At 41.9% G+C, this 24240-nt stretch overlaps 1 protein-coding gene and 1 long non-coding RNA gene across 7 annotated transcripts; one reads left to right on the top strand and one right to left on the bottom strand.

Moving 5' to 3' along the window:
• Positions 1–1121: 1121 nt before the first annotated feature.
• On the bottom strand, positions 1122–8408 carry LOC103887999. 2 transcript variants are annotated; one of them, XR_652317.4, is made up of 4 exons: positions 8204–8408; positions 3927–4043; positions 3247–3485; positions 1122–1551 (listed from the first exon to the last, which is right to left on the bottom strand). It is a non-coding gene; the product is annotated as an uncharacterized LOC103887999 (long non-coding RNA). The 2 variants fall into 2 exon arrangements; XR_652316.3 differs by lacking the exon at positions 8204–8408 and adding an exon at positions 7929–8041.
• OSER1 (oxidative stress responsive serine rich 1) lies at positions 8015–22713 on the top strand. Of its 5 annotated transcripts, XM_009216084.3 has the most exons (5): positions 8015–8125; positions 8211–8299; positions 12319–12436; positions 15915–16028; positions 20952–22178. In XM_009216084.3, the coding sequence occupies exons 3-5, from the start codon at positions 12360–12362 to the stop codon at positions 21637–21639; spliced, it is 879 nt and encodes a 292-aa protein (XP_009214348.1). In that variant the 5' UTR covers positions 8015–8125; positions 8211–8299; positions 12319–12359; the 3' UTR covers positions 21640–22178. The 5 variants fall into 5 exon arrangements, with proteins under 5 accessions (XP_009214348.1, XP_003904764.1, XP_009214349.1 ...); XM_003904715.3 differs by lacking the exons at positions 8015–8125; positions 8211–8299 and adding an exon at positions 8337–8585 and having other exon boundaries at positions 20952–22713; XM_009216085.2 differs by lacking the exons at positions 8015–8125; positions 8211–8299 and adding an exon at positions 9178–9261.
• Positions 22714–24240: the final 1527 nt, after the last annotated feature.

Here is a 24240-nt window from a genome sequence, read left to right as displayed (position 1 = left end):
CCCAAGCAGTGGGCACATCTGCCACGACAGGTGTAAAGGAGGATATTTCTTGAGATAAAACCAATGCACTTCTGTTGTGGCTAATTCCTAATTCCTAGTTAGCCTGCAGCTCCCTCCAGCCAGTCAGTCAATGGAAGCCGTTGCCTGGCTCTGTTTTAAATTAGATTTTCTTGAGTCCACAGCGTGAGACATTAGTGTTAAAATGTGACTTCGTTGAGGCAGAAAAAGTTTTCTTAACTTCCAAAATCTTCCTTTTACAGAGCAAGAAGACAACTTGGAGATTAAATTATTACATATATGTACAAATGTCATCTACAGGGTAGATTCTTAGACTTGTAATTTTGGTAGATATTGCCCAAATCAACAGGGCTGTCAATTTCACAATCCCACTGGTAATGTACTAAAGGGCCTGCTATTTATTCTCCCGACTCCCCCACCTCCAGCCCCATCCACAGGGCATGCTGTCAAGCTTTGGGATTTCTGCCAATCTGACAGGTTAAAAATGGTATCTCCGCATACTTTCTTTTTTTTTTCTTTTTTTTTTTTTTTGAGACGGAGTCTCGCTCTGTCGCCCAGGCTGGAGTGCAGTGGCCGGATCTCAGCTCACTGCAAACTCTGCCTCCCGGGTTCACGCCATTCTCCGGCCTCAGCCTCCCGAGTAGCTGGGACTACAGGCGCCCGCCACCTCGCCCGGCTAGTTTTTTGTATTTCTTAATAGAGACGGGGTTTCACCGTGTTAGCCAGGATGGTCTCGATCTCCTGACCTCGTGATCCACCCGTCTCGGCCTCCCAAAGTGCTGGGATTACAGGCTTGAGACACCGCGCCCGACCAATCTCCGCATACTTTCAATAAGCACTTCTCTTTGAAGATTGAGACTGAGCACCTTTTCATACGTTTAAGGGCTATTTGTATTTCTTTTGCTGTGAACCATCTGTTCATGTCCTGCGCTCACTTTCTCTATTCGGCGGCTGCTGCAGAAGTCCTTAACCAGTCGTTTGTGGCTTTCACAGAGGAAGGGAGGAAGGGCTGTCTTGTGACTCAGATAAGGTTAAGAATTGTAGGGAAAAGAACAGCTCACCCTAACCTGACACCTATTTTGTGGTATACATAGAGATGTTTATTTTAAGTTTTAAAAACTTTTAATTGAAGTTTAGTTATACACACAAAAAAATGTACACATAGTACATTACAGCACACACTCCTATAACCAACATCAGATGAAGGAACATTACCTGCACCCCAGAAGCCCCTCTCAACACTCCCAATCCTTACCATGTGGAGATTCTTCTGCAGCGTTATTTCTTGATTCTATTCTAAAGGCAAGTGATCCACAAATCCAGGGTCTTCCACAGTTTTGAAGCCACAGTGAAGGGCTTTACCATCGGTAAGGAAAGAGGCCCTGTGGTCCTAGGGCTCCCTCTGCTGGTGATCAGCAGTTACCTGGAGCTCTGAGGATTGACTGGAGTCTTGGAAATCAAATTCATGCAGAATGGGAATCGGCACACTGGCGCATGGCTGAGGTATCACAGACTCCTCCTTCACTCTCCATCCTGTTAACATTTCGGGAAAGCAACTATCAAAACAATAGACCACAGTAGCTTGGGGGCTATGAAGAGAATGACAAGAAAGAGCAGCGAATGCCCGCTTCCCAAACCTTGCCTATTCCCCACCCACAAAAACAGGAGGCTGTTGTGAAAGGTCCTGCTGCTCAAATCAACTGTCAAAGGCATCGACAGTCCCCAGTCATGTTTCTAGAAATCTAATAGACAACTGGAATTATTTGCTAAGATGACTGACTGACTGATGGACTCCCTGGCTCCTGTGCTAGGTACAGAGATACAAAATGCGGCTCCTATTCAGGTGGACTGCATGCGAAGTCCCATGGGACAATGGCGTCAGGCCATTTAACCCACACAGGGGAGCAGGGGTTGAGGGAGGGAAAGTCAACGTAATAGGTTCTTCTTGCCCTCCAGAAATTTAGAATCTAGCAGGAGATACAAGAAATGTTTGGATAAAGGGCTGAAAATAAGTTCAGGAGGGACCTGAAGAAGCTCCAGGTGAAATGTTACTGTGGTCCTAGAAACAGGGAGGGGACCTGAGCTGACAAAGTCGACGGGCGGTAGACAGAGGAGCTGGAGGCTCTTCAGTTGTAGGGAGGGGCAAAAAACAGATGCCCAGAGAAGCCAACAGGCCCACAGTGGACTCTCCTGGTAGAAGAAAGTGGGGAGGATCATCACCACTGAGGCAGGTCCTTAGGGTTGTGGGTCCAGGAACTCCATTTTTGTCAGGGTACCCAGAGCCAAACAAATTCAGGGGGATGGACTGTCTGTTGACTGAAGATCTACAAGCCAGGTGCAGCATATTCATTTGCAGAAGGGACTATGTCCTTCCCACAAGTGGAATGCTTGTTTGCCTTCCAGTGCTCCCTTGTTTCTTTTCTCCGATTATTTCCCACCCTCTCCTTAAGGGTCCTGTCCTTTCCTGTGGCTTCAATGGCCACCTGTATGCAAACTCCACAATCTTTATTTCCAGTCCCCACTTCCCATGTGAGCTTCAGAACCATGTATCTTCCTGCCTGCTGGACACCTCTACGTGGCTGCCCCACGGATCTCTCAGGTTCAGTGTCCAAACTGAGCTAATTTAGAGAAATATCAGCACAGAGAGGCAGTGACAACACAGACTCTACCAGGTTGCCTGGGTTCAAATTTTAGCTCCGCCACTTGTTAGCTGTGTGACCTCGGTGAGTTACTACTCTTTGCTTCGGTTTCCTCATCTGGAAGATGATGGTGATAATAGTAATCTCATAGGATTGTGGTGATAACTAAAATAAGTCTTCTGATACATAGGAAGAGCTATGAAAGTATCAGTTCTCATATGCTGGGCACAGTGGCTCAAGCCTACAGTCCCACCACTGTGGGAGGCTGAGGCGGGCAGATCACTTGAGGCCAGGAGTCCAAGACCAGCCTGGCCAACATGGCAAAACCCTTTCTCCACCAAAAAAAAAAAAAAAAAAAAAAATTAGCCAGGCATGGTGGCACATGTGGGTGACTGAGGCAGGAGAATCATTTGAATTAGGGAAGTGGAGGTTGCAGTGAGCAAGACTGCGCCACTGCACTCCAGCCTGGGCAACAGAGCAAGACTCTGTCTCAAAAAAAAAAAAAAAAAAAAAAAGAAAAGAAAGAAAGAATAAAAGAAAGTATTAGCGTTACTATGATTCTCCATTTAAATGTCCTTCCTCTGCTCACTGTCAGCTGGGTTCAACAGAGTTTAATTGAGACAGGCACCAATATCCATTCAGTTGCTCAAGCTGGAAAGCAAAGTATCATTGTCAGCTTTCTCTCACTGCCCATCCTGTTCGTAGTCAATCTCTCCCTGAGGCCTGATCTACACAACTTTTCAATCGGGTCACTTGTTCTCCATACTTAGGGCCACCTGCCCCTTCGATCACCATCATCGCGGGCCTGGATCACCATGCTGGCTCATGCTGAAACCAGACAAAATAAATCCGGTCATTTCTTTCCATAGCTCCTACAGTTCTTAGAAGGAGAAACCTTAGGATAAATCCCTTGCTGCAGCCTTTGGGACCTGATTCCTGCTTTCATCTGCACTTGAAATTTGTATGTTCAAAACCAAACCCTCCCACTCCCCAAACCTAGTCTTCTTGGATTCCCTTCTTTAGTGAAGGGGGCCACCTACTGGCTTGGCTCAGGCCAGACATCTCTGCTCAGCAGGCCGCGGAGCCCTGCTGGTCTCACCATCCTTCAGCCATGGTTCCCATTCTGGTCTTCCCTCAGATTATTTCGAGTGTCTTCTAACTGGTCTCTCTTACATTCCCCACCCTCCCCATCTACTTTCTAAGAGTCTACTAGAATGATATAAATTGCTACTAAAAATAAAAAAATTAGCAGAGCATGGTGGTGCTCACCTGTAATCCCAGCTACTTAGGAGGCTGAGGCACGAGAATCAGTTGAACCTGGGTGGTGGAGGTTACAGTGAGCCAAGATCATGCCATTTCACTCCAGTCTGGGTGACAGAGAGAGACCTCAAAAAAAAAAAAAAAAAAAAGTTTCAATAGTTTCTGGCACACAACACTCAATGCCTTCCTTTAACAAGTAATTACTGAGCGCCAACTACGTGCCACATAGAGTTCAGGCCCTGGGGATACACGGTATTTTCATCAATTCCAAGACACCATGATTTTAAAGACTCACCACTTACTGTAGGTACAAGAAAGAAAAAAAAAAATACTACCAACTAAACCAGAACACACTGGTGATTATAAGACACATCCAGATGTTCTAACTGCTATTAATAAATTGTGGGAAAATGTGCATCTTTGATTCAACAGAAATAGTGACTAAAAAAAAAAGACACAAAGTCCCTGTCCTCAGGTAGCTTCTATTCTAGTGACGGGACCAAAGAATAACTATACATTGTCAGGTAGTGATAAGTGCTATGATAAAGCAGGGTAAAGGGATACAGAGGGAAGGGGGTGCTGGGGAAGCCAAAGAAGACCCCCCCACCCCCGGGGAGCTGATATGAGCAGAGACTTTGAATGACGAGATGAACTGTGGGTAAACAATGCTCCAGGAGGGGAAACATCACATACAAAAGATCTGAGATCTGAGAGGGAAATATGCCTGCTGGGTTCAAACACATGCAAAGAAAGTGTGGCTGGAACAGTCCTAGGCCCTGGGCAGCCAATTTCCTCAAGCCCAGTGGTATTTTCCAGGTGAAAGCAGGTATCCCTGGTCTAGCTGGGTACCAACTACAGGAGGTAAAGGTGGGGAGCCTAAGAAAAGCAGCGTAACTCAGCGATCAGCAGGGTGGATAGCCAGACTGCCTAGATTGGAATCCCCGTTCTGCCACTTACAAGCTATGTAACCTTGGACAAGTTATCTAACTATTCTGAGCCTAGTTTCCTCAGCTGTAAAACAGACATCATAAAAGTACATTTCACAAATTGGTTATGAAGATTACATGAACTAACAACTTGTAATCAAGACAAACAATCATTATCACTACCTTCTGTCCCAAAGTCATTTTCATTTTCATTTTAATTAATTGATTAATTAATTATTTATTTTTTGAGACAGGGTCTTGCTCTGTAGCCCAGGCTGGAGTGCCATGGCATGATCTCGGCTCACTGCAACCTCTACCTCCTGGGTTCAAGTGCTTCTCATGCCTCAGCCTCCAGAGTAGCCAAGATTACAGGCATGCGCTACCACTCCCGGCTAATTTTTGTATTTTTATTTATTTATTTTTTTAGGAGAGATGGGGTTTCACCATGTTAGCCTGGCTGGTCTCGAACTCTTGACTTCAAGTGATCCACCCGCCTCAGCCTCCCAAAGTGCTGAGATTACAAGTGTGAGCCACCACACCTGGCCTACCCCAAGTCATTAAGAAAAGTATATCGAGGTAAGAAATAAATTAATTTGAGTCTTAAAACATAAGAACAGAATATTTTCCAGATTACCAACTGGTAGGATGGCAGTCACATTGTTAGGGAAATAATTTTCTTTATTACTTTGAACTTGGCTTCTCCAAAGTTATTTTTTAAGCAAAACTATTATCTTCCTATATAAATTGTTCTTGCAGTACAAATTCATGGAATTAAGTCTCTCCTACTAAAGTATGTACAAGACACTTGTAACAAGAAGGAAGCACTGTTAGAGGAATTTTACATCTACTACAGCTTTTTAATTAAATGGCATTACCATGTGCATTAATACAAAGTTGATTTCTTGAATATAAAGTCCACACACAAATTCAGGCTTTTTTCCCATGGTTAAAAAGACCCAGAATTGCTGGTATAGGACAGTGATCTGGCTTTTTGTTCACTTAGATCCACCCCATTTTGTTGCTTTTCTATCTCATTCCAAGTCATGATGTACCACACCGTGAGCCAGTCCTATCTATAATGACTTAAAACTTCAGGCCACGTCAGGTGTGTGAGTTAACAGGCTTCGGTATTCACAAGAGGTTCTCATCTTCCAAGTACTCCCTGAGTAATGAGTCACATTCTTGGAAAGCATCTAACGCTTTATGATGGAGATGTGCTTACACAAAATGAAATATTGTAACTTTTTAGTTTTTAGTATTTAATATAATTAGGGATGGAAAGCAGGTAAAATGAGAATTCATCAAAACTGTATTTAGCACCTACAGGAACTGTGCTAAGCTCTGGGAACTCAATCAGGATTCAGACAATTCTTTCCCCTCAAGGATATATGAGATTTTTTTTTTTTTTTTTTTGACAGTTTTGCTTTGTTGGCCCAGGCTGGAGTGCAGTGGCGCAATCTCCGGCTCACTGCAACCTCTGCCTCCCGGCTTCAAGAGATTCTCCTGCTTCAGCCTCCTGAGTAGCTGGGATTGCAGGTGCATGTGCCACCACGCCCGGCTAACTTTTTGTATTTTCAGTAGAGACGGGGTTTCACCATGTTGGCCAGGCTGGTCTCAAACTCCTGACCTCAAGTGATCCATCCGCCTCGGCCTCCCAAAGTGCTGGGATTACAGGTGTGAGCCACCGTGCCCGGCCTTCTCAAGGATATATGAGATTTTATCTGAAGTTATATTTTGAAGTGGCAGCTTAAAAAGATGCATTTGGTCTTGATACATTTCACTTGGCAAGGTCTGAGAAACAAAAATGCATCATATTTCCCGCTTTTTCTTTTCCAAGAGATGTTGAGAAGGGCAGTTTAAATCCTGACTTACCAGCACTGTGAGACAAAGGACAAAGCCAGCTAGAACAAGTTATCTCTAATATACTCTAATGCTATCTAATTAGCATCATTAGGTTACAATGAACAGTTTTCTTTCATCCCGTCAGTTACTGAACCTCTGGTATGAACGACGAGAATTTAAAATGTTTTACCCAAGGCCAACTTCATGCTTTATGTTTAACAACGTTATACAATAAATTGTTAGATTTCATTTACAAATATAGGCCAGGCATTCCAAAGACTGGCTGTAGTTAAGCTGGACACAGTTAAACCATCTTCGGCAGCCTATCTAGTCAGTTGACTACAACTAAGGTATTGGGGAATGAGGGTGGATGGGGCCAGTTTTGGTTCAGGGAAAAACCCTCACTCTAGGGGTGGGCCACAATCAACACCAGCCAACTCTATTGAGCAAAATCATCTGTTCTCATGAAGCTCTGAGAAGTGCAGACGTGGAGCTGGAGACTGCCAGGCGAGGAGAGGCACAGCTAGATTAGCAGAACCAGTCCTGGTGATGAAGCAGGTGGCAGCTGTTGCACAGATCACCTTTTCCCGCCTGCCATCTGAGCAACATTCAGAATCAGAAAAATGTAAAGAACCCTAAAATTCATCTCCTTTGGTGAACTGCCTAAATCTTTTTGCAAAATTTGGTGTGTAGGTGCATTTCTTTGGCAAGAGGGTCTACAGTTCTTACCAGATTCTCAAAGGAGTCTACGCCTGAAAACACGAGATTCACCGATAAGGTTCAACTTCTTTACTTACTAGATGGAAAACTGAGAGGCCCAGAGGAGGAAAAGCAGTTGCCTCAAGACAAACACAGCGATATCAAAACCGAGGCATTGGCCGGGCGCGGTGGCTCAAGCCTGTAATCCCAGCACTTTGGGAGGCCGAGGCGGGTGGATCACGAGGTCAGGAGATCGAGACTATCCTGGCTAACATGGTGAAACCCCGTCTCTACTAAAAATACAAAAAACTAGCCGGGCGTGGTGGTGGGCGCCTGTGGTCCCAGCTACTTGGGAGGCTGAGGCGGGAGAATGGCCTGAACCCAGGAGGCGGAGCTTGCAGTGAGCCGAGATCACGCCACTGCACTCCAGCCTGGGAGACACAGCGAGACTCCGTCTCAAAAAAAAAAAAAAAAAAAAAACCGAGGCATTTCAATTCAATTCTAATTCTGGCTTCACACTATTGACCCTGGCCACGTCCAATACCTCTTCGCTTCTCTGCAGGTCCTGAAAGATCACCAGGAGGCGAGGGTTGGTGTCCGAGTCCTGGAGAGGTCGCAGGCAGTCCAGATTCTAGCATCACAAAACTCTGGCCAAGCGCTCAGCCGGGGATTGGCTGCCATAAAGACCTCCGCACGTCCTCGCCCCCGCCCCGCGGAATTCCGCTGCATAGGTGACTCCAGGTAGAGGACCAAGCACAAGGAGATGCCGGGGCGGTGGAGGCAGAGAACGACTGCGAAGAATGACACCTATTCACTCACCTGACAGAGGGGAGGAAGCAGGCACGCCCCAAAAGCTGTTCGGGAGCAAATCCACGCCACTGGGAGGAGGCAGACCGAAGAATAACAGGAAATTACGTAAGGCGCACGTGCTTCCGAGGGGGGCGGGTGCGGGGCGTTCGAGAGGCGCGCCCCCCGCCCTGCGCCTGCGCAGCCGTCCCCTGCCGCGCTGCCGAGTCACCGGGGTGGGAGGAGCATGGGTAGGGGGCGGGGTGCATGCCGGAGTGCGCAGGCGCAATGCGACTCCCGAGGCGTGGGCCGCCCCCTTGGCTGGTTTGGATCCGGGTCAGTCGGGCGCCGAGATTCGGGAGAGACGCTCTGAACTGACTGCACCGCATCACCGGAGCGCCCCAGCTGCGAGGCGGTAAGTGCCCTGACGTGACGGGGAGGGGCCGCAGCATAGCGTCTCGGCCTGCACAGCCGGTCTGGCCGCGGGCGGTTTTTCCTGGGCCCGCCCGCCTTGGGTCGCGTCGTCTCCCGACGCCTCCTGCCTGGGCCGGGCCTGGGCCTCTCCGCGCCCCCTTATCCGCCGCGGCCTGTGCCTGCTGGAGCTCCGAACTCCGCGCTCTCTCCCCTTCCCGCCTTCCTGTTCTCCCGCGGACCCCGCCCCGTCCCGCTCCTCCGCCGTCTCCCGCCCAGCGACAGCTTCCCCTTTTCGTCCTCCTTGGCCGCCCTTTGCTCCTTCCCGCCCTTTCCCTCTCGCCTCGGAGCCCCATTCTCGTTGGCTACCTCTTCGGCCCCACTCCTTTCTTCTTCCGCATCCCTGGTGCCTCGCTCCAACTCCAGCCTCTCGTTCTGACCCCGGGAATCTCCCGAGGAGCGCAACTTTCCAGCTGGAGACCCCGGGCGGGCAGAGCCCCTGGACAGCTCCCTCCTCGGCGTTGTCCTCACACTCCAAGCCACCTCCTACCCCTCTGGGTTCTGACCAGGAATTTTCTCCATTTGTGTTTAACCGCGACAGGCACAGACTCTGGGTGAAAAAGAAAGAACTTCGTGCTTTGGCTGCAGCACTGCGAGTGTAAAGTGGGTTGCACGGAGAGGTGTGAATGTGCTTTTTGTCCTGGGGGCCGATTGTTTCCTCCCGGTCTAGTTTGCCTCTTCGAGTTGCTGGACAGGGTTTTCTTCCCCATACTCTACGCTTCCTGGTGGTCTGGGAGTTTCGAAATCTTTAACGTTGTGATAACAACGCTTACCCGCGCCATCCCTTCTTGATCGTTCTTAGGTCTTCTCGGGCGTGTAAATGTAGACCTAGACTTGAGGTTCAATGAGGTCTTGGTTAAAACGGCAAGATAGAAGTAAGATTGTGACGCATCCATTTCGTTGAAAGAGAAAACCAGGAATTCGTCCTTTTGATGGAGGAACTTAGAATAACTGTAATTTTTGTAAGGTTGTGGAAAATCCGAGGCAAAGTTAAATTACGCGGTTTGATTTGACTTAACATGAAGTAACTTCGAATAGGCTTTTTAAAGTTTCATCTCTTTGGATGTTGTTCAAGAGTTCACTGCAGTTAAAACGCCAAGACCGTCTCCCACAAATTTGGTATTAATGAAGAAGGGCAAGCCAATTGTATCTGTTGTCCGGAGTTAGTTGTACAGCCCTTTCTTTGAGTGAATGGGGATCTGGGGATGCAGAGGAGCTTAATGAGCCTTTTATAATTACAGAGATTCTCTTCTCTGGCCCTTAAGGTCATGCCTAACGCTCACCTTTGCTTTTGGCTAAAATAACTGAGAAAAAAGGTGAGTAGTTAAAAATGCTGGAAGTCTGAAAATCATTTAGACAGAACTTCATTCCTGAAGTTTTAATCTGTAGTCAGATTTTAATTCTGGCCTGTTTTGGTTTTTAGATGATAGATCTTTTAGTGTGTCAACAGGAATGTAAAGTTTGTATTAACATCTAGGGTGATCACCTGCCATGCTATTAAGTCAGCATAGTATAATTAAAAGTTACATATGTGGGTTCAGAGCCTCTTAGCACAGTGTTATATTGTAAGCTCTTGGAGGGCAGGAATGAGATTCTTCTAGTCCTTACAGAAATGGAGTTTAGACTTCTATCCCTAGCATTCATTCTAGTGCCATGCACGTGGTAGGTATTCTGTAAATATTTGTGAACGAAATGAATTTCTGCCTGTAGGGTTCAGTAGTGTATACTTAAATGTGACATGTACATAAATGCTGACTAATTTCCAGAGAGGGCGAAAGAGGACTTGTGTGGGGTCTGCGGGTTGGGGAGACTGGCTCAGATGATTTATTAACTCGGTAAGGGCTGAACATTGACTAACGGATCATAAGGTAATTGAGGAACACTATAAGTCAAACTTCAATTTAGTTCTACCAGCAGGAAGAATTTGTTTACAACCTACAGTAGTACTCTTTTAGATGATGTGAAGCTTTGAAAATATTGAAATAAGTGATTGCTCACCTCTCCCCCCAGGTATATAGGAATTGATTGTGTATTTGGGGGGATCCTACCCTAAATTGAGAATTAGAGACTAGTGAAGCATGGGATTGTGTGGATAATGTTTCTTCATGTTTATGTACTTAAATACCAGCAAAATATACGTGGAGAATGTATTTAATTTTTTTTTTCTTTTTTTGTCCTAAGAAGTTGAAGTGCAGGCTGGCTGAATTTTTTTTTTTTTTTAAGTAGCTGAATTCTTCTGAGACTGTTTTCAGTGTTCCCCAGAGAGCTCTGCCTAAAATATCTTAACTTCTGCAAATAAATAAATAAAGTGAAAAGTCCTGATTCCCTGCCTTTTTATTTTGCGCTGGTACTACAATAATATAATGGTTACATTATATGAAACATGATGACACCTTGACCTTTGGAATATTAGAGGTCTCACAATAACTTCAGAGCCACCCTGAGAGAAACGAGCAGATATGAATCAGAGAGGACCCAAGGCCTGGTGGAGAGGCACTGCCCCCTCTGAGAATGCCTAAGTGGGGTGGGGGCGGGTGGGGGGGGGTAACAGCTTAGAAATAAAGAGGTGAAGTGAATCTTTTGCTTCAGATATCCTCTATTTCTATTTTTTTCTGTACTTTTTTCTTTCTTTCTTTCTGATTGTCTCTGATATGTTCATAGATGCTGGTTTGCTTAATTTTTATTCAGGATTTGGTACTAATAACCCTGAGTGAAAAAATAATTTGGAGACTAGATTCAAGGGTTTTTTAACAGACTTCTTTGTTGTGTTTCTTGTTGCTTTGGTTGGTTCTTCATCTCCCTTTCTCTGTTTAAAATATAAAAATCAGGTGGAAAATATGGAGGACTTTGGTTAATCAAACTAGTTAAGAGATCATTTAATGGTGCGTCTACACAATAGTCATTTCTATTTTTTTTCTTTACTTTCAACCTTTAGGCTAAAGAAAAGTTTTGTTTTTTTTTTTTTTCTTTTTCCACTCATGTGCACAATAATCTTTTGTGGGGTTGCAAGTATATAGTTCATTTATTTTCTTTCTTGTTTAACAATTAATTATACTATTCCAGGCTATGAATAAAAACACAAATGGAAGTATCAGCCTTACTGGTAGAGTGTATTTATAATTCTGCTTTCACAGTGGTAACGCCTTGTTCTGTAAAACGTATCTTCCTGAACATAGCTGTCTGGGTCAGGATTGCTCTAGAGAAATGCTATCATGTGTCATGAAAGTTATACTTAACTAGGGTTAGGCCAGACAAATACTCAGTGTCATTTTAAAGAATCAGAGTGCTATAATTTGAGCTATTCCCTTTTATTTCTGATGTCATTTTGTTCATTGATTTCTACACCAACTGGGGAGATTCCCATGTTAAAAAGTATGTATACTGAAACATAGGTTTCAGATCATCTAGTTTCCAAAATTGTGTAATAGGATATTGGCATCAAGTATGTGAACAGTTTATATTCTGTCATAGTACATATCCATTTTTGGTATCATTTCATTTTTTTCCCCTTAAGAAAACCTATAGTCTCCCGTTATCTACACTGAAACTTCCTTTTTGAAATAAAAATTTGCTTTTTTTTTTCTAACAGTGAAGGTAACAGGAATGTAAAATCTTAAAAAAAGGTATACTTTTGATCCCATCTGTTTTTACTTTGCTCACTTTATTTTCTTTTTTAGTGTTAACAGGAACATCGATAAGTAGTGTAAAAACTTGCACAATGAAATCCGAAGCCAAGGATGGAGAGGAGGAGAGTCTACAGACTGCTTTCAAGAAATTAAGAGTGGATGCATCAGGGTAATTAAATATGTAATACATTATTTGGAATTATTTGTTTACTCATTCAAAATAGTCTCTTCTCCCTAAAAAGCTCTTCCTCTTTTAAAATTTCTCATTATTGAAAGAAGATATAAATGCTAATAGTGCAACACAACATCCTTCCAGATTCTGCACAGTATTGTTTTAGTTTAAAAAAAAAAACCCTTTGGTTAAATTTGAAAAGTAGCGGTTCATTTGCCCTCCTAGGTTGGGTGTTTTGGTTTTCGTTCACTTTGAGGAGGGCTTCCCCCCACCTCTTTTTAATAAAAGATTATCAAGTGGTGTCCCATCAGGGATTTTATCATACATCTCAAGAGAATCACAATATTTTTCACTAAAAGTGGATTGGCTCAATAGAAATCTATGAAGACATTGTAGATTTCATGGTCTGTGATTGCTAAATCTATCACTATGGAAACCTCTATTCAGTAGGGTTCTGTCACTGAGATCAATAACCTTGGACCCTTTGGGCAAACTAATTAGTGTACCTGCATACCAGCTGCTGTCTGAATGTTAATGTTTCACCCTTTGCAAAATGTTCTGTGTAAGACTCTTCTCACCCCAATTCTTTCTCCCAGGCCAAAAGAAATCAACATTTTTAATGGATATAAGAATTTCTTTTCATGAATGGAAACTAAACACTGGAAGCTCAGAGTAGAACACCCACAAGTAATAATAATCATCATTAGTGTTTATTATTTACTTCCTGTGCCCTAAACACTGGGTTAAGTACTTTGCACATTATTTAATCCTCACTACCACCTTAGTGCATGGATACTACTGTCATTTCAGTTTACAGATGAGACTCACACAAATTAAATTACTTACTAAAAGTCACATTGGTAAAAGTTGCAGAGCCAGGATCTGAACCTAGACAGCCTGTCTCCAGAACCTCTGCTCTTAACCATCCTTTATGTGGTACCTTGAAGACAATATGAAGAAATGCATGCAGTACCTAGCACAAAGTAAAAACTAGATGTTAGTTGTTGCTATAGCCACCTGCCTGTTGCTAGTACTATTTTTGGCCTATCAAATTAAAAGGTTTATGCTGATAGATTTGCACAGTAGATATTATAGGTGCTCATATTTGCTTCCATGATACTTCTAAAACGTATCTTTCGTCTTGATGTTTTTCTAATGTGGTCGTCTTGCCAGTTCATATCAGTACTTTGATAAATCGTCTTGGGAAACAGAAGCAAAGCAGAGAAGCAGATAGTTCCAGATTGTGGTTGCAGTGTATCCTTTGTGATTTCTTATATAGGAATAATTCTTTTAAATCAGGAAAATACTAGAAATGTGTACACACAATTATACATACAAATCTCTTAGTGTGTAAATTTATATAAGTAACTCTTGATACACAGACTTCTTTCCTGATGTTTTAAAAGAAGTTGAAATGTAAAATAAAGCCAGGCTGGGCATGATGGCTCATGCCTGTAATTCTGGCACTTTGGGAGGCCGAGGTGAGCACATCACTTGAGCTCAGGAGTTTGACACCAGCCTCGGCAACGTGGCGAAACCCTATCTCTGCAAAAAAACCCAAAAAATTGGCGTGGTAGTACATGCCTGTAGTCCCAGCTGCTCTGTAGGCTGAGGTGGAAGGATCACTTGAGCCCAGGAGGTGGAGGTTGGAGTGAGCCGAGATCGTGCCACTGCACTCCAGCCTGTAAAACAGAGCGAGACCCTGTCTCAAAAAAAAAAAAATAAAATTAAGTCATTTAGGTATCCCTAAAAATTACTTGGAACATTATTTAAAAAATTTTCAAAATATATGGTCAAAAATTATGTATATGTAAAACCAAATCCTGCATGTTCTCACTTAGAAGTGGGAGCTAAGCATTGAACACACATGGACATGGGAACAGCAGATACTGCTGACTACTGGAGTGGGGAGGCCAGGAGCAGAATGTGGGTGGAAAACCTACCTATAGAGTACTGTGCTCACTACCTGGGTCCAGTATGCCCATGAACAATCCTACGCATGTACCACCTGTATCTAAAATAAAAGCTGAAATGAAAAAAATTATATATTTGTAGCATATATTCTGCCTTGAGTAAAATTATAAGGGAAGGAGAACATTTGAGAAAACAAAGTAAGAGAAGGGATGAGTCATTAGCATGACTAAGCAGAATAAGACTTGTGTAGTAGTGTATCATACATTCTAGTTGTTTTATATTGTTGCCAGTTTACAAATGGGACATCTGAGGATTGACTCATAAACTAACCAAGCCTTGCCAGGAATTTAGCATGATCCCGTTCAACAGGTTTTGACTCCTTAATGGTATTTGTCTTATTAGGACAAATCTCTATATAGATATAAATCGATATATATAACAAAACAATATCCTATTTATCTGACTGTAATATAATACATGCTTATAATAGAAAAATTTACGAAAACAAAACAGGATAAAAATGGAAGTAAAAATCACAGTTTACCATAACTACTGTTAACACCTATATCACTGGTTCATGATAGCCTATACTTATTTTACCTAGTTGAGATCATAATAATATGTATAGGTGTTTAACCATGCTGCTTTCTCCTTACAAGCGTTCCCCTATATCATTAAAAGTTCTTTGTACACTTAATTTCTAATAAATTCCCAACATTTTACTGTATAGATGTGCCATAATTTAGAAATACAGTATTTTTTTTTCTATTACATATTTAGGTTATTCCCAGTTACTTTTTACTTTCAATTATGTTTCATTGAACATCCTTTCATTTTAGTAGATTAATGTCTCTTTCTAAAGAATTTTGTCAGCACTGTAGCATGTATAGTAGGAGGGGTGTGTGTGTGTGTGTGTATGTTTATGTGTGTTGAAAAAGTCTGTAAGGATTTCCACCAATGTTCGATGTTGGTAGTCTCTGGGTTGTGAGGTTATGGATGATTCTGTTCTTCTTGCTTTTAGATTTTTTCATGTTCTTTACTGGGAACCCGTATTATCTGTATAATTTTAAACCACAAGGATTTAACTCTGATTAATATTTCAAGTTTATTAGTTGCAAAAGTTAGAATATTTTTCTAAAAGTTGCATAATATTTGAAAATGTATTCAGTGTTAAGTTAGATGGAGTCTCCTAAAGTTTTTGCTTCTAAACTTAGTTCCATGACTCTGGTTTGCCTGCGTAAGATAAATGGTCAGTGTCATTAGCATTCTCTGACCATAAGGCCTGATCTGCCCCAGGGAAACAGCCTGAAAGTCTATTTATATCCTGCTGCTGGGTACACTTACCAATCATTCTTCGGCTTATGATTTTGCAGCCATGGGCTTTTAGGGATCCTCTAAATTTGGTTTTGAAGGAAAATGTACACTAAAAGCTGAGCAATTTTTGAGAAACCCAAACTGGAAAAAAAAATGTATGATACAAATTGTATTTGAGTTAGTGAGAACAATATGTTCTCCTCATTTTATAGTGTTGTGTAGCCATAAACTTTGTTCTTGTCTTCAGGTCCATAGCATCTCTGTCTGTTGGAGAAGGCACAGGTGTCAGAGCACCAGTCAGAACAGCAACAGATGATACCAAACCTAAAACCACATGTGCATCTAAAGACAGTTGGCACGGGTAAGAGCTTCTTATTGAAATGATTTTCATTCCAATATTATAAAATATTATTGGATTTTCCTTCCTGAGTGTCCAGAAAAGAGTAGGTTATGATATAGAACCTAAGACCCGATGATTAGAGAAGGACCTATTCCTTCTTTTGCTGAATTTGCTGAGACTTTCTTTTTGGCCTGGTCCGTATTCAATATTTACAAATATTCTATGTCTATTTGAGAATATTGGGACTTCTCTCATTATTCTTGGATTCTATGTCCATTAAATCAGGCTTTTAAATGTGTTATTTGAACCTTTTTTTCAATTTTTTAGTTAACTTGACTTACAAATAATAAAGATGTATGTTGAAATCTACCCCATGGAAGTGAATTTGTCTATTTTCCCTTTAAATTCTTTGTTTTTGCTTTATGTATCTTGAGGTTATTTTGTTGGATTTATATAGCATAGGTTTTGAATGTTTTCCTCCTGGTGAATTGAAACTTTTATTATGTAGTGACATTCTTAATCCCTCATAATGGCTTTTGTCTTAAAGTTTTCTTCTAGTGAGTGTTTCCCTTGTGTGTCTTTTTCTTTTTTTTTTTTTTTTTTTTTTGAGACAGAGTCTTGTTCTTGCTCTGTCACACAGACTGGAGTGCAGTGTCACAATCTCAGCTCACTGCACCCTTCGCCTCCCCGGTTTGAGCAGTTCTCCTGCCTTGGCCTCCCAGGTAGCTGGGGTTACAGGTGCCCGCCACCATGCCCAGTTAGTTTTTGTATTTTTAGTAGAGAGAGTTTCATCACATTGGCCAGGCTAGTCTCAAACTCGTGACCTCAGGTGATCTGCCCACCTCGGCCCCCCAAAGTGCTGGGATTATAGGTGTGAGCCACACCTAGCCTTCTATTCTTTCAAGCATTCTGTGTTCTTGTATTTTAGCTGTGTTTCATATAAATATTGTATGACTAGGTTTTATTTTTTTCTGTTTTATTCAATGTGATCAGTTTTTTTTTAACTGCTGGGTTTAGTGTATTTACGTTTATTTGATTGTTGATATCTTCAGAAGTGATTCTGCCATTTTACTTTATTTGTCCTGCTTTTTTGTTTTTCTTTCCTTTTTTTTTCCCCACCTTACTTCTCCTGGTTTCCTTTCCAATTGTTTCAAAACAATTGTTTGCAAGGATTTTGTTTGTTCTTTTCCTCTGGTGGTTTGGAAATGGCACACTTTGTTTCTATTCTTTCAGTAGTTGTTAGCCTTGATTTTGCCCTGCGTGCTTTTAACAAAGACACAAATTAATGGTATTTTAGCTCTTCTCCTCAGAACCCCTTTCCTCTGATCTCCTGACTTCCATGATGTAGTTGCCCAGTATTTTAGTTGTGTTACTTATTTTTAATCTCACAAACTAGGTTTTATTATTATTATTTAAGCAGACAGTGTTTATTTAGATTTTTCTACTTGTTTATAACTTCTTTTCTCACCATACTTTCACCTCAGACCTCCCATATACAATCACTTACTTTTTTCCTAAAGTAGTTTTTTCAGTGAAGGGTTATTGCTAGTAAATAGGACCTCTGCATTGTATAATTCCATATAAATACATTTGAAAGGGCCCCTGATGTTAACGTCATGTCCTATTGGTAAATAACAATCATCTGTATCCGTGGGAGATCGATTCCAGGTCCTCCCCACTCACACACCCCTCTCAATACCAAAATCTGAGGATGCTTATGTCTCTTAGACAGAATGGTGTAGTATTTGCTTACAACCTGTGCTCATTTTTCTGTATACTTTAAACCATCTCTAGAGTACTTATAATACCTACCACAGTGCTTACACAGCACTTCACTCACACAGACTCAGCATAGTGCTCAGAGCACAGCAAATTCAATGTTTGCTTTTTGGAACTTGGTGGAAGGGATGTTTTCAGTCTGCTGCTAGTTGAATCCACAGGTTGTAGAATCCATGGATACAGAAGACCGACTGTACTTTGCTTTCATTTATCTGAAAATGTCTTTATTTCATCCTTGTTTTTGAAAGATAGAGTTGATATACTTGACATTGTATTTCTAGATTGACAGTTATTTTCTCTTAGCACTTAAATGAGGTATAGTTGATTGTCTTCTGGTTTCATTACATTGATATTGAAAAGCATATCTTCAATCCAATTGTTATTGATTTGGAAATAATCTTTCTAGTCTCTGGCTGCTTTTAAGATCTTCCTGTTGTCTTTGCTATTCTATAGTTTTGCTACAGAGTATCTCTATGTGGATTTCTTTTTATCCTGCTCTGGTGTATTTCCTGTGTTCATAGATTCTCTTATCAAATCAGAAAATTTCTCAGTCATTATGTCTATGAAAATCACTTGTCCTCTGTTCTCTGTATTCATTTCTTCAGAAATTCAGACTTATTCTGTCATCCCTCTTAACTTTTACATTTTTCCAAATCCTTGTCTCTGTACTGCCTTTTAGGTCAGGAGTTGGCAACTTTTTTTTGTAAAGCACCATATGGTAAATTTTTTAGGCATTGGAGGCCAAGAAGCAAAATTCCAAGGATATTAATAAGTGCTTAAATAAGAGAGAAAACTCCTACTCTACCCTGTTTGCGTGGGGTTGGCCGTCCTGGCTGGTGGACACATTTTGTCTTCAGTTGCTGAGACAGTCGCAGGATAGAGTGACTAGCCTGAAAGGAGAACCTTGTGGAATGGGTGGGTAGCAGGTAGTGCCAGGGTCATTTCTACTCTCTGTTCCAGTGAGGCTCAGATCCCAGCATGCTCTTTTCTCCTCCAGAGATCCCAGCACTGGTTGGAGTCTTGAACTGAGATTCTGGCTCTCAATGATCAGCAGTTGCCAACAGTAGAGACCCAACATGTAGATGTTAGCCAGTGTGGGCGCTGGACAGTGGTGCAACGTGTCCACTGGCCAGGAAGGTGGGCAGGGAGAATAGGGACAGGGGAGGATCCTCTAGCCTGGTCTGTGGCTCACAGTGCTAGCCCACTGGAGCAATGTCCACAAGCTGTACAAAAACAGGCAGGGAGCCAGATTTGACCCACAGGCTGTAATTTGCTGGACCCTGTTACAAATAATTCAGATTTATTTTCCAGTCAGGTAATTCTTTCTTTAGCTGTGTGTACAAGTCTCCCGTTATCCATAGGGGATATGTTCCAGGAACCCCAGTGGACACCTGAAACTGCAGACAATATCAAACCCATTTGCCATCAGTCAGAACACGTTTTTGTTCATGTCTTCCACCCACACATTTAATGCCTTTTCTGTCTTAACTAAGGACTTACATGCACTGTGGCTGTAACTTTTGCATTTGAAGTGCAACAGTAAGTCTATCACAAATTTGTTTTTCCTTCCTCACCATGTTTCAGACAGGAGATTCGTTTTTACCGTACATCTTAGCAACCTCAGTATGTGTTTTGTTTTTTTCCTTTCCTTATTAAGTCAAGAACTTTCACCTTTTCTCTTAAAGAAAGCTGTTTTAGTTCATTTTCTATTGCTGTAACTGAATACCTGAGACTGGGTAATTTTTAAAGAGACTTATTTCTTATATTTTTGGAAGCTGGGAAGTGTAAGAGCATGGCACCAGCATCTGGTGAGTGTATCATTGCTGCATCATAACATGGGGAAGGATATCACGTGGCAAGGGGGCTCGTGAGAAGTAGCCAAACCGGCTTTTATAACAGAGCCGTTCTTGTGATAACTGTCCCTCTCCCTCACTAACCTTTTAATTCATTAATCTGTGGATGGATTAATCCATTCTTGAAGGCGGAGCCCTTGTGACCCAATCACCCCCAAAGGTCTCAGCACTGATGCGTTCAGGACCAAGTTTACAACACATGAACTTGTGGGTGACACATTCTAACCACAGCAGAAGCACTTCGTGGCTTTCCTTGGTATACCCAAACTGCTAGCATCGCTACTCTTGCACTTGGGGCCATTGTTAAGTAAAATAAGAGTTACTTGAACACAAGCACTGCAGTACCATGATAGTGGATCTAATAACCAAGATAGCTACTAAATGACTAATGGGTAGGTAGCATATACAGTGTGGATACCCTGGACGAAGGGATGATTCACATCCCAGGTGGGATGGAGCAGGATGGTGCAAGATTTCGTCATGCCACTCACAGTGGGGCACAATGTAAAACTTGTGAATTGTTTAGTTCTGGAATTTTTTATTTAATATTTTCAGACCATGGTTGACTGCAGGTAACTGAAACTGTAGAAAGTGAAACCATGGATAAGATGGGACTACTGTGTTCTGTTTAGCTCATTCATTTTAATTCCAAATAAAACATTTTTTTTTAGTGTCCTGTTTGGTTCTTGTCTCTAATTCACTTAGCAGTTTTGAGTATCTTTTCTTTTCACTCAGTTCTTTATTTAAATGTTTTATAAATAGTTACCTTACATAGTGTGTCCAGTAATTCCCAGTATCTGAAAACCTCAGGGATTGTAAATATTGTTAGTTTTTTGGTTTTGATTGATTGGCTGTTACCAATGATAGAAACGAATCAAAAATCTATTTAATAGTAATGGCATAATGGTCATTTGTAACGTTAGCCTCACAGTGGTTCTGACGCTGCTATATTCAGGTTTAGGGCACAATATTTAGACTTTACGGGATTGGTTTCAGTTGTCTGAGGTGCTTCCCTCAGACTCACTGGTCAAAGGCTCCCAAGGTGTTCTATCCCAAATGTTTGGCCCAAGTGATTCAGTTTAAAAATACCGTTATCTCACCTGGTTGTATAGCTTGCTAATAAGATGATTTTGAAGTTTTTGAGACACAAAGACTTAGGCAGCATGGAATTGGAGGCAGGTGCATCTCTTGCGGGAAATTTATGAGCTTAGACTCGTAAATCTGACGGGAGGTAAATTTCCTATTATCATAAAGAATCTGTTTAGGACAGCTCTGTATCCCAGCATCTTCTTGTGTATATTTTTCCTCTTAGGTCTACAAGGAAGTCTTCACGAGGAGCAGTGAGAACTCAGCGTCGTCGACGTTCTAAGTCTCCTGTCCTTCATCCTCCAAAGTTTATACATTGCAGTACAATAGCATCTTCTTCCAACAGTCAACTGAAGCACAAAAGCCAGACTGACTCACCTGATGGCAGCAGTGGGCTGGGAATTTCAACCCCGAAAGAGTTCAGTGCAGGAGAAAGCTCTACTTCTCTCGATGCTAATCACACAGGGGCAGTCGTTGAGCCTTTGAGAACTTCTGTTCCAAGGCTCCCATCAGAGAGTAAGAAGGAAGACTCCTCTGACGCTACCCAGGTCTCCCAAGCAAGTCTCAAAGCCAGTGATCTCTCTGACTTTCAATCCGTTTCCAAGCTAAACCAGGGCAAGCCATGCACATGCATAGGCAAGGAATGCCAGTGTAAGAGATGGCATGATATGGAAGTGTATTCCTTTTCAGGCCTGCAGAGTGTCCCTCCCTTGGCTCCAGAACGAAGATCCACACTTGAGGACTACTCTCAGTCGCTGCATGCCAGAACTCTGTCTGGCTCTCCCCGATCCTGTTCTGAGCAAGCTCGAGTCTTTGTGGATGATGTGACCATAGAGGACCTATCAGGCTACATGGAGTATTACTTGTATATTCCCAAGAAAATGTCCCACATGGCAGAAATGATGTACACCTGATAGCAAGAAGCTAATTCATATGCTTTAAACCAATGAAGGCTTGTCAAAGAGATTTAGTTAATGGCAGACCTTGTGGCCACTTTGTGTGAGAAGACATCTCTTTCTGCTCACTGTGCTTGCAATAAAAACTTTACTTGGCATCTCAGTTAATCTTCATTCTTTAAACTTACTCTCTGAGTTCTTCCATACACTTCAAGGCAAGCAGATCAAAGAAAAATTTAGAAATGTTCCTGGGGGATGAAGAAACTATAATTACTTGAGACTGGCAGCAGTGGGTAAAAGCCTTTGTAAAACAGTGCATTTTTCAGATTTGTTTAAGGTTTGGTAGCCAAGGAAAGTAAAATGTGATTTTGTAACTGCACTAAACATTTGTCATGCTGTAGTTGCCAGCCCAGAATATTAGAAGTTACAAGACTGATTTAAACCATCTCTGATTTAATGCAAGATTTATTGTGTCTATAAAGATTTCTCATGTTATTGTTAAGCCAGAGATCTAAGGTTTAGATTGAATTTGAATAAACTAGCTGGCCTGCCCTCTATTGTTTGAGAGAGTTATTAACCATCACTAAAGAAGCCCCTGCTGGTGCTATTCATCCTGAGACATGTTACATGCAGTTACTCAAGCAGCTTGGAATGGGCTGCTTCAGTTGGAGGGAGGAGGTGTAATATTTGAGACTAGTGTGTGTCTTCACCATCTCCAGCATTTTAAGTATATGGTGTGTTTTTTTGTTATTAGTTGTAATATAGGTCTCATACCTCAGTTTCAGATGTTCTAGATGGTTACCTCTGAGCTGCCCTGTCACCCCAGCAACCCCAAAAGAGAATTTTGTACATTCTGTATCCTACAGATTTGGTCAACCATTTCAAAATTCCCTCCAGTTTGGTTAAAAAATCTGTCTTCGGTTTCAGCTGGATGATGAATCCTTGTTTTTCAGGTGGCTCCAAAAAGAATGTTGCATGTGTTCAGACCATCCTAAGCAGAGCCACCAAATTTAGTGACAGTCTCTAGTCATGTTAGCAATAATGTTAACAGAAGCTTTTGTTTAAATTACAAAATACATTTATACTATTTACTAAAACATCGCGCTGGCTGTCTGGTTGATTGATGATAATGGGATGTGGGCTTCAACAAATAGGTGATTTGTTCTTGAGGGAGAGGGGAAGGGTGTTTACTAGAAAAACCCTAAGCTTAAGTAGTGGGAGTCCTCTACTGGTCATTGGTTTAGTGTGGATTTAGTGACATCTGAAGGCTTTGGTTAAAGGGAGGGAGCAAAATACCTTATCACAGCTCTAGAAGCTGTGACATATTTCCTAATAATGGTGACAGAAGGTGTACTAGTTAGTATATCTAAGGCAGAAATTCTCAAACTTTTTGTAAGCACCTCCTTTACACTGACAAATTCAGGACCCAAAAGGTTTTGTTACAGTCTCCAAAAGGATATATGTTAATGTTTACCATATTAGAAATTTAAGATAATTTTAAAATATTTAATTCATTACAAGCTAACAATTTCTGAATGAAAAATAGCTTTTCCAAAACAAAAAATATTAGAAGAGTGGCATTGTTCTACCTTTTTGCAAATCTTTTTTAATGTTTGGCTTAATTAGAAGACAGATTCTCATATGTTTCTGCATTCAGTCTGTGGGATATCACATATTGTGTGGTCTCTGGCAAACTTTTGTACACTTGTGAGTATGAATGTGAAAAAGGCAACTAACGGTTGAATATTGCTTACATGAAATACTTGGGACCAGAAGTGTTTCGGATCTCAGAATTTTTTTAGATTTTGAAAGATTTGCATTACATGCTTACCAGTTCAGCTTCCATAATCCTAAAAGCCAAACTGCTCCAATGAGCAGGTCCTTTGATCCTCATGTCAGTGCTCAAAAAGTTCTAGATTTTGAAGCATTTCAGATTAGGGAACCTCAACCTGTAATGTTTTAGTACTATGAAAATAATGTTGACCTCAGATTTCCTAAAAGGGCATCAGGGACTCCCAGGGATTCCCAGACCAAAATTTAAGCTTCAGGTTGTAAAGGTACCACCCTGCTTTCACCTCCACAACTAATGTTTTGGCTCACCTTTAAAACAAAAACTGGGCTGGGCGCGGTGGCTCACGCCTGTAATCCCAGCACTTTGGGAGGCCGAGGTGGGCCGATCACAAGGTCAGGAGATCGAGACCATACTGGCTAACACAGTGAAACCTGTCTCTACTAAAAATGCAAAAAATTACCTGGGCGTGGTGGCGGGCGCCTGTAGTCCCAGCTACTCAGAAGGTTGAGGCAGGAGAATGGTGTGAACCCAGGAGGCGGAGCTTGCAGTGAGCTGAGATCGCACCACTGTACTCCAGCCTGGGTGACAGAGCGAGACTCCGTCTCAAAAATAAAATAAAAACTGGAGAGGAGTGGAGCTATTGTAATTAAGTAGTGAACTATTCAAGTTCATCTTAAGTGGGCTTAACATGTTCTTTGAATTAAGACGAGTTCTTAAGCCTTTAAATCCCTTTTAGTTTGCTTTCCAAGCCAGCGGTCTGGTTATTTGCTTAGTGCTGTATGTTAGTGCAGCAGTCACCAGAGAATGATGATACGTATATTTTTCAT

Source organism: Papio anubis, chromosome 16 (assembly GCF_008728515.1).
Source record: "Papio anubis isolate 15944 chromosome 16, Panubis1.0, whole genome shotgun sequence".
Classification (NCBI taxonomy): domain Eukaryota; kingdom Metazoa; phylum Chordata; class Mammalia; order Primates; family Cercopithecidae; genus Papio; species Papio anubis.
Note: the sequence above shows the minus strand (reverse complement) of the source record. Positions and strands in the feature narration are given on the sequence as shown.

Excerpts from the sequence above, each read along its gene's own strand:
- OSER1 (XM_003904715.3), top strand. The coding sequence starts at position 12,360 with ATGAAATCCGAAGCCAAGGATGGAGAGGAGGAGAGTCTACAGACTGCT. Across the intron at positions 12,437-15,914 it reads TTAAGAGTGGATGCATCAGG|GTCCATAGCATCTCTGTCTG; the intron begins GTAATTAAATAT and ends TCTTGTCTTCAG. Across the intron at positions 16,029-20,951 it reads TCTAAAGACAGTTGGCACGG|GTCTACAAGGAAGTCTTCAC; the intron begins GTAAGAGCTTCT and ends TTTTCCTCTTAG.